Source organism: Barbus barbus (assembly GCF_936440315.1).
Source record: "Barbus barbus genome assembly, chromosome: 36".
NCBI lineage: Eukaryota > Metazoa > Chordata > Actinopteri > Cypriniformes > Cyprinidae > Barbus > Barbus barbus.
In genome coordinates, this window is record NC_136714.1 from 13,483,926 (window position 1) to 13,494,629 (window position 10,704).

General features: G+C 37.1%; 1 protein-coding gene across 6 annotated transcripts; it reads left to right on the forward strand.

The window, feature by feature from the left end:
• Positions 1-2,060: 2,060 nt before the first annotated feature.
• On the forward strand, positions 2,061-10,585 carry ppme1 (protein phosphatase methylesterase 1; the record flags this gene model as incomplete). Of its 6 annotated transcripts, none has more annotated exons than XM_079394353.1 (14): positions 2,061-2,325; positions 3,587-3,680; positions 3,786-3,878; positions 4,369-4,426; positions 4,606-4,657; positions 4,735-4,889; positions 5,111-5,201; positions 9,086-9,151; positions 9,265-9,394; positions 9,538-9,667; positions 9,747-9,791; positions 9,873-9,937; positions 10,023-10,090; positions 10,193-10,585. In XM_079394353.1, coding segments are annotated over exons 1-14 (1,137 nt in total). In that variant the 5' UTR covers positions 2,061-2,236. The 6 variants fall into 6 exon arrangements, with proteins under 6 accessions (XP_079250479.1, XP_079250480.1, XP_079250476.1 ...); XM_079394354.1 differs by having other exon boundaries at positions 3,587-3,656; positions 3,794-3,878; XM_079394351.1 differs by having other exon boundaries at positions 2,072-2,325; positions 3,587-3,656; positions 3,794-3,946.
• Positions 10,586-10,704: the final 119 nt, after the last annotated feature.

Below are 10,704 nucleotides of genomic sequence, written 5' to 3' on the forward strand. Positions count from 1 at the left end.
GTTCCGCTCTGCGTAATTGGCAGTGCTATAGCTGCACGCGAATCGATGGCTGTCGCTTCAGTCATTGATTCTGATGAAACGGCGCTCTGGGCCGACTTATATAGTAAGTCGCCCCCCCTCCCTTTGGCGGACTCAAGCGCCATTGGTTTGTGCAGTACACAAATCTTAACCAATCTGGCTTCAGTAACAGAGTAAACAGGAGTTTCCCCATAAGCAGTCGTCGTTTATTGACGACGCAACGCTCATTCCCTTATCTCAGGAAACCGAGGTTACGTGAGTAACCCAAGCGTTTTCAGTTATAATTTTAACGTCTAACATATAATAAAATAGAAAATGAATATAAAATAAATCATCAACAGATCTCAGATTTTTTATTAATTTAAATAGTTTTTAAAATATTAAATAAAACAAAATCAAATTATAATATTTATTTTAGTGAAAATAATAGCCACACCAGAAAGCAGATGTTACATTAAAGCTATAAAAGTGGTTGTCAATGATTTCAGAAAAAGTGCACAAATCACTTCGCGATATTTAGAACGCAGTCCTTTAAAGGGCACTGACGATGATCAATCTTTATTATTATTATTATTGTTTATTATTATTATTATGCTTTAAATGACAAAAACAAAACAGTACGACGATGATCAATCTATCATCCTTTGTATAGAGAATGAGAATGTGATGTAATACCGCGTTGAGTTCTGGGAAATGCTTTGTTTATCCGCCATATTTGCAGGATAGCGCTGCCTTTCTGCTGTTGAGTTTAGGGCGGTAACTTATTTGATTTTTTTTTGTCGTGATTGTGAAAAATGTCAACATTGTCATTCATGCTGCATCGAGAATTGCAATAGTAACTCAGATCATTGTTCTGAGATAAAACTAGATAAAAAAAGTATGTTTTTTCACCTTTTTTCTGTGTAAAAACACCAAAGGAAGCAGGTCGAATAGTAAATCTGTTGATGTCACTGATTAAACCTACTGCCTCTCACTCAATAAAAGAATCACATTTCTGTGTGTTTTTTTGAAAGATTTGATTTAGTTGGTTTAATAATTAGCGTTACGTTACCTTTGCTAGTATGACTCTCACTAGGCTCGTGAATTAGCAGATCTTGAACAGGGGCCTTTCTAAAATACTTAAAGTGGTTTAATGTACCAAGACAGTGATAAAAGCGTGCAGATACGCAGCTCAAAATATGAACACAACACGTTTATTTACGTTAAACATTTTCCTCTCATAAGAACAGCTTAATGCACAGAGACAGTGATGATAAAACGCCACTGTACACACCTTACTAATAAGTCAAAATACAGATGAGCCCAAAATATGAACATTATATCACTGTCTTAATCCATAAGCGCTTTCTACTTTACAAAATGCTTTGTTTAAACATGTCGTGTTAATATTCTGGCTCACCTGCATGTCTTTTAGCAAACCAGCATTTTAAAATGCTATAAAACTGTTCACAAGCTCATAGGGATTAGATTTTGCTTGTCATTTGTTGACATAAATATAAAAATACAGCGCTGAATGTGATCCACAATCTCTGATTCTCCTCCGTGGCCATGGAAAAATTAATATTTATAATGACAACAATTATACTTTGTCATATGAGCTGAAACAGCAGCGGGTGACACGGTTTTCACGGTAAATCAGATCAACAATGTTTATGAAATTCTACAAAACCTAAGAGAAAAAAAAATCTAATTATCATGCAGTGCGATAAATTAGCTTCTCTTCTCTGCAAACGATACAACGAAGAATGAATAATTGTTTAACTTAAAGGCAAAAACAAAAGATAAGCAGTTATCCGTATAAAGAATGAGAAGTAACCATGGAGACGGACAGCGTATCCTGCTAATATGGCGGCGCCTTCCCGAAATGCAACGCGGAGTGAAAAGAATTACGTCATATTTTTCAGACTGGATTACGTACCAAGGAGCTAAAACCGGTGTTTTCTGTTAGTTGTAGTTCTTTTCCATGCAACGTCACGTCAGCGTCAGCATTAAGAAATCGTTAAATGACTACATTTCCCATAACGCACGCTGGGCAAAAAAATACTGGTGGGCGGAGACTACTAGTGTGAACATAGATTTCTGTACCTGTCTGCTGATCTAGTCTGATTTTTCGTTAATTTGTAAAGTGTACATCTGTACTGTTTATAGAAGAGGACTCGTATGGTGCAAAGAGGGCTAGACGCTTTACGTGCTCAAAGGGTTTTGTTTTCCTCACACCATGGAGAAACAGTTGCATTTGAATTTGCTAGCCTCCAAACCCCCAATGGCAGGTTTGCAGTCGGGATCTAACGTTAAATTAAGAATGGGGTGAGTTTACGCTTTAATCATATGTTTTAATTATGATCATATGCACATTAGTAACCCTGTCGCTGAGAGCTGTTAGCTGTCACGATCTAGAAGATTCATAAAGTGACGCGTCATCTCGGGGTCTGTTGCTTATATGTGTGTTTATCTATTTCCATATTTATTGCACGGAATGACAAACATGTCTTGATCGAGGTAAAAGCCATCAACGATTAAATGTTGCTTCTTTGACAGTCTGGGGTCCCCTCCTGCGTCCTGTGTCTCGTCCAGCCACCGCGATCACGACTCACTCAATATCAATGTCCGAATCGTTCTTTTGAGTCGGATCTTTTCAAATAATCGATTGAATAAATTCACAAAACCAGATTAAATCTACTCAAGCGGTTCGCCATTCAACAACCGTCTGCCATATAATTAGGCCTGTTACTACTCATATGAACCGATAAGTGAGCGGGCGAATGAAAGTTGCTAGATATGATGCTAATAAAATGTGTTTGATACCTGATTGTACTTTATTTATCAAACCACATATTAAAAAGAGTTGGTAAATTATCACCTTATATGAAAGATTTGGGTAAATGACTCAAAAAATGAACATTTGCTAAAAGTATACTCGCCCTCGGGCTATCCAAAGTGTAGATGAGTTTGTTTCTTCATCAGAACTGATATGGAGAAATTCATCATTACACTTGCTCACCAATGGATCCTCAGGAGTGAATGGGTGCCGTCAGAATAAGAGTTCAAACTGCTGGTGAAAACCTAACACAGTAATAGACAAGTAATCCACAAGACCCCAGTCCATCAGTTAGTGTCTTGTGTAGTGAAAAGCGGTGTATTTAGCTTCAAACAGTTACTTCCAGTTAAAATAAGAGTCCTCGTATATCTCATCTGAATCAGGAGAGAAATATGCACATATCAAGCACTGTTTAAGTTAAAACAGTCCAAAATAGCTCTAAACAAATGTCAGTGAATTTTGATGTGAGAGGACAACAGGGGATAATAATTTCCACAGGATGAAACATTATGGATTCTGAACTCGTTTTTCGGTCAGAAGCAACGGTTTAAACTTAAAACGCCTTTTATGATGGATTTGTTTCTCTTTTGTGAACTATTCCCATCACCTTTCTTCTGATTGTTTTTCACACTTTATCTGAGCTGTGTATCCTTCTGGTCAGTCATTTATAAAACCATGACCGCTAGTAATATATATAAAACGCACATTTGGATGTTACTAACAGTGTTTGGTTCTCCCATCGCTGTGCAGACCAGGAAGAAAACGAGATTTTACTCCTCTGCCCTGGAGTCAGTACTTCGAAACCATGGAGGACGTGGAGGTGGAAAATGACAACAGCAAAGACATATCCTTTGTTTATTGTTGTGAAGATTCTTTATGTAGCTCATGTGCTATGACATTTCAAATTCTCCAATTCTATTCTGTGAAACATTCCTTTACTCCTTTGTACACATTTAGAATTTACAGCAGTGGCTCTCTTGGTCCCGTCCTGATGCTCCTTCATGGAGGAGGTCACTCTGCACTGTCCTGGGCAGTCTTCACTGTGAGTTTCTGTCATCTCACAAAGCCGTACCTCACTACTTGACCAATTATAGTACTTTGTTTTTAATGGTACGTCATGCATGTCAAAGAGACAGATGTGGAAACATTTGTGACGTTGTCTGTACTGTGCACTAATATACAGTATGTATATTATATGTATGTGTAAATATGAATCGTTCACATTTTTGTAGCAGTAGGATTTTTTTAGGTTTGAAAGAATGTTTATATAATATAAAAATAAATATTAATGAAATATGACATTTTAAAATATATACTGCACTACAATAGAAGGCAGTACTAAACTGTAATAATATTTCACAATATCACTGTTTTATTATATGTTTGATCAGATAAAAGATTACAAATTTTATATATATATATATATATATATATATATATACATACACACACACACATAGATAATATTAATATTTAATTTATATGATTATTAATATATTATAATTTATATTATCCAACGTTTGTATTTTCAGTCTGTTATATGCAGCCGAATTAACTGCAGGGTTGTAGCTATGGACCTCAGAGGACATGGTAAGGGATTTCAAACTCTTTTATTTCACAAAACGTCTTCGTTTTAGTTAATTAGCTGATAACAAACCATAAGCTGTTGATTTTATAATCACAGAGGTCAATAACATGCATGTGATGAACACAAAATGTATGATTTAACTGAGCAGTTTTCAAATGGTACATTTTCTCATATCATTCAGGTGATGCTAAAGTAAAGAACCCTGACGACCTGTCTGCTGAAACAATGGCCAAGTGAGTACATATTCATGTTTCATCTCTCAAGGTCTGTACAAAGCAGCATTTAATTTAGAAATGTTACTTTCTTTCAGGGATGTTGGAAAAGTCGTGGAAGCACTTTATGGTGAAAACCCACCTCCCATCATGATTATTGGTCACAGCATGGGTGGAGCAATAGCAGTTCACACGGCTGCAGCCAATCACGTGCCATCACTGCTTGGCCTTTGTGTTATTGATGTAGTGGAAGGTAAGTTTTCACCCTCCTTAGTTTACCTAGTTTCATTCTCCACACAATCAAAAACAGATGAGAGAAAAAATATTTACTAGTGCATGCATTGAAAAATAACTATTTACACCTTTTGAGTTTAAATCAGTGGAGTTGCATAGTTATTGATATAAGGTATCCACCAAACCATTCTGAAACAATATATGTTTCAATAACAATATGTAGTTTTGCTCATTCTTCAGGTACAGCAATGGATGCCTTGAACAGCATGCAAAACTTTCTGAGGAGTCGACCAAAAACATTTAAATCTGTGGAGAATGCAATCGAATGGAGGTACAAAGTTTTCAGTATACTTTTGAAAATAATATCCTGTAATAGTTGTTTAAAAATTAAATTAGTCCCGTAATATCTAAAACCTTGGACTGTCATTTGATTAATTGCACATTGAATTTTAACACCTAACATTAAAATTTGTTAACACACACATACAGTATCTCACAGAAGTGAGTACACCCCTCACATTTTTGTAAATATTTTATTATATCTTTTCATGTGACAACACTGAAGAAATGACACTTTGCTACAATGTAAAGTAGTGAGTGTACAGCTTGTAAAACAGTGTAAATTTGCTGTCCCCTCAAAATAACTCAACACACAGCCATTAATGTCTAAACCGCTGGCCACAAAAGTGAGTACACCCCTAAGTGAAAATGTCCAAATTGGGCCCAAAGGGTATGTGTGGGCTTCAGTATGTCACAGTACATTTTGGCATTCATGGTTCCCTCAATGAACTGTAGATCCCCAGTGCCGGCAGCACTCATGCAGCCCCAGACCATGACACTCCCACCATCATGCTTGACTGTAGGTAAGACACATTTGTCTTTGTACTCCTCACCTGGTTGCCACCACACACGCTTGACACCATCTGAACCAAATAAGTTTATCTTGGTCTCATCAGACCACAGGACATGGTTCCAGTAATCCATGTCCTTAGTCTGCTTATCTTCAGCAAACTATTTGCAGGCTTTCTTGTGCATCATCTTTAGAAGAGGCTTCCTTCTGGGATGACAACCATGCAATTTGGTCTGAGCACTGACAGGCTGACCCCCCACCCCTCATACATCTATTTCCCAAACACAACCTCTGGATATGACGCTGAGCATGTGCACTCAACTTCTTTGGTCGACCATGGCGAGGCCTGTTCTGAGTGGAACCTGTCCTGTTAAACCGCTGTATGGTCTTGGCCACCGTGCTGCAGCTCAGTTTCAGGGTCTTGGCAGTCTTCTTATAGCCTACGCCAGGGATAGGCAACTTCGGTATATTCCTGCAGAGTTTAGCTCCAACCCTAATCAAGCACACCTGCCTGTGACTTTCTTGTGATCTTGAAGATATTTATTAGCTTCTTCAGGTGTGTTTGATTAGGGTTGGAGCTAAACTCTGCAGGACACCGGCCCTCCAGGACCGAAGTTGCCTATCCCTGGCCTACGCCATCTTTATGTAGAGCAACAATTATTTTTTTCAGATCCTCAGAGAGTTCTTTGCCATGAGGTGCCATGTTGAACTTCCAGTGACCAGTATGAGAGGGTGAGAGCGATAACACCAAATTCAACACACCTGCTCCCCATTCACACCTGAGATCTTGTAACACTAACGAGTCACATGACACTGGGGAGAGAAAATAGGTGTGTTCGACTTGAAGCGGTGTTGCGCAGATTGATCAGTGTATGACATCAAAGTACCACGAGATCTATTCGAAAGCATAGGATCCGTCTGCTCTCTTATCGCTCTCACGGTACTTTGATGTCATACTCTGATCGTTCTGCTCAGCGCTGCTTCAAGTCGAACACACCTAAGGGCTAATTTGGCCCAATTTGGACATTTTCACTTAGGGGTGTACACACTTTTGCGGTCAGCGGTTTAGACATTAATGACTGTGTTTTGAGTTATTTTGAGGGGACAGCAAATTTACACTGTTATACAAGCTGTACACTCATTACTTTATATTGTAACAAAGTGTCATTTCTTCAGCGTTGTCGCATTAAAAGATATAATAAAATATTTACAAAAATGTGAGGGGTGTACTCACTTCTGTGAGATACCGTGTGTGTGTGTGTCTATATATATATATATATATATATATATATATATATATATATATATATATATATATATATATATACACACATACAGTGTCCTCCACTAATATTGGCACCCTTGGTAAATATGAGCAAAGGCGGCTGTGAAAATAAATCTGTAGTGTTTATCCTTTTTCTTTCATTCAAACAATTCACAAAATTCCAACCTATCATTGAAGTAAAATAATTGAAAGTGGGGGAAAAATCTCATTGTGAAATAAATGCTTTCTCTAGTTCATGCTGGCCACAATTATTGGCACCCAATTATTGCAACGTCCTTTTCCCAGGGTAACCGCTCTGAGTTTTCTCCTATAATTGGAGAACACTTGATAAGAGATCAGAGACCATTTTCTTCATACAGAATCTCTCCAGATCCTTCAGATTCACAGCTCCATGTTAGTAGTACTTCTCTTCAGTTCACCCCACTCATTTTCTGTAGGGTTCAGGTCAGAGGACAGGGACAGCCATGGTAAAAGATTCATTTTGTGCTCAGTGACCCATTTTTGTGTTTATTTTGATGTTTGTTTTGGATTGTTGTCCTGGTGGAAGATCCAAACACGGCCCATTATAAGATTTCTAACAGAGGCAGTCAGGTTTTGATTTTTTTATCTGTTGGTATTTGATAGAATCCATAATGCCATGCATCTGAACAAGATGTTCAGGACCTCCAGCAGAAATACAGGCCCACAACATTAAAGATCCAGCAGTATATTTAACTGTGGACATTCATCTCTGAAGTATATTCCCATTCATATTTACATTTTTTAGCACACTGGGGTGACTAGGAGTATGAAATTGTCCAGCCACGACTTTCTGTTCCACAGGATTATAAATATGAGGAACACAAAGGCCAAATTCCCTTAATCATCCATCACAAGGAGTAAAACCTAAGAATGTAGTTCTGATGTGCAGAACAAGGTTGTTGAGCATCACAAAATAGAAAGTGGCTGTAAGAAAATAGTTAAAGCATTGAAAATACCCATTTCCACCATCAGGGTAGTAATTAAGAGGTTCCAATCAACTAAAGATGTAAAAAATCTGCCTGGAAGAGGACGTGTGTCTATATTGTCCTAATGCACGGTGAGGAGGAGAGGTTGATCACAGCTGGAGAATTGTAGAGATTAGTTGAGTCTTGGGGTCAGAAACCTAAAAACAATATATATGTATCAAGCATCCCCTACATCACCACATGTTGTTTGGGAGAGTTTCAAGGAAAATTCTCCTCACTCATCCAAAAACAAGTTCCAGCTAATTCAGTTGTCAGACATGACTGGAACTTCAAATGGCACTGGCTTCTATTGTCAGATGAAACAAAAACAACCCCCCCCCCCCCCTCCACTTTTAATTGTTTTACTTCAATGATAGGTTGGAATTTTGTGAATGAGTTTTTTTAATGAAAAATAAAAAGGATAAACAATGCAGATTTATTTTCACATCATACTTTTATCATACTTTGCTCATATTTACCAAGGGTGCCAATATTAGTGGAGGGTACTATATATATATGTATATATGTGTGTGTGTATATATATATATATATATATATATATATATATATATATATATATATATGTGTGTATATATGTTGAAACAACATGTATTTCCAGGGATAAAATGAGTAATTATTGCTCCAGGCCTAAATGCCAAATTATTGTTTTTAATTTAGAATTAGTCAGCAATTACAGAACATAATAAATTTTAATTTAAATGACCATAAAATAATGTCACTTTTAGCTATGCTTTTTATATAGTGGAAATATTAATTACTGAAATGAACACAACCTTTTTTTTATCGAAGCCTGATTCCACCACTGAATAAAAATCTTTTAAAAAGCTAATTGCAACTTTTTATCTCACAATTCTGACTTTTTTTCTCGCAATTGCGAGTTTACATCTTGCGAGTTTATATCTTACAATTCTGAAAAAAAATCTGAATTGAGATATGTAAACTTGAAATTGCGAGAAAAGTCAGAATTGTGAGATAAAAACCTTTTGTTTTGTTTTTATTCAGTGGCAGAAACGTGCTTCCCTATTTTATTCCCTACTCTAATAAAGACTGATCAAATGTTTTCCCCTTACCAGCGTGAAAAGTGGTCAGATCAGGAATGTTGAGTCTGCACGAGTGTCCATGGTTGGACAGGTGAAAAAGTAAGTCTTCCCTAGTATTGGTTCCCTTAACTAGCTCCAGGAATTGTTGTAAATTTGTAGAAATTTTTAGCTGTTGTATATATTGCACTGATTAGTTGTCTTCGGATGTTTAGATGTGAAGAACCATTGAGTAGTCCAGGGGTTTCCAAGAGCATCACTGAAGGCATTATTGAAGAAGAAGAAGAGGAGGATGAAGAAGGAGGTGAATCCAACCACAAAAGGAAGAAAGAGGATGACCAAGAGGTATTATATGTTTCAATAAATGCAGCCTTTGTGAGCATAAGAGACTTTTTATCCCTTACATTATTGTACATCTTAGTATGTTTCACAATGAACATTAAGCATTATTTTATGTACAAATGTTTGACGATTTTCCTATTTGGCAGATAAAGAAAGAATGTCTGTACACCTGGCGTATTGAACTCTCAAAGACAGAGAAGTACTGGGAGGGCTGGTTTAAAGGACTGTCTTCTCTCTTTCTCACCTGCTCCGTGCCAAAACTCCTTCTGCTGGCTGGTAAGAATACTTAGACATTTGTCTTTTAGACTTACTCAGTGTAAAAAACAACTCTTAATAAGTAATGTGTCTCCCATAGGTGTTGACAGGCTTGATAAAGATCTTACCATTGGGCAAATGCAAGGTAAAGCATTTATATTCTTGCTCTTTATAGTACAGCACAGAAGGTCCTTCATGTCTTTTGTGGTTGTTGTTATTATTATAGGAAAGTTCCAGATGCAGGTTCTGCCACAATGTGGCCATGCTGTTCATGAAGATGCCCCGGAAAAAGTATGCCTGTTTTATATCACAAGTCATAGAAAACATATTCGCTTCTGCTGCATTTGCTTCTTCTGAACTATGATATCTGATGCAGGTAGCTGATGCTCTAGCCACCTTCATGGTCCGTCACAAGTTCACTGAATTCAAGGAGGGTTTCCCCTGGTAAGAAGTCAAGTGTTGATTGAATCGTATAAAAGAAAATTAATACTTTTTGTTTTCTAATCTCCTCCTTTGTCTTCTGTGTGTGTCGTTTGCTTCGAACAGACAATGTGTAGCCTTCACTCGTAGTCTTCATCCAGCGATGTCGTCCCTCTCTGCTCTCCACCAGGGGTTACAATCAAACCAAAACCATGGTGACGCCTCTGCTGCCAACTCATTCTTAGCACTTCATTCTTAAATTATATTCAGTTTTGTATGACTTTATGTATGTTTGCTGTAATCATTGCGATTCTCTTGGCTCTGCAGGAAATAATAATACTTATCATTTCAAATCGTTATGTATATTTACATTTTTATTTTCCCCCGAACTGATTTCTTTTGCATTTCCTCTGCTGCCTTGCTTGTTTGTTGTTGTAATTAGGATGATTGCATCATGTTGTGTTCAAAGTGTTGGTTGTTGCTGATTTCAAGGGAAATAATAAAGAGTGGTTTCCGCAGTCTGAGCTCATTTATAATTTACAGTGTTATCAGAGAGAGCATTTCATTCAGTGGAAGCAAATTGGATATTATAACTGAAATATACCAAAATGAATTGGAATAAGATTGAGATTTTATCA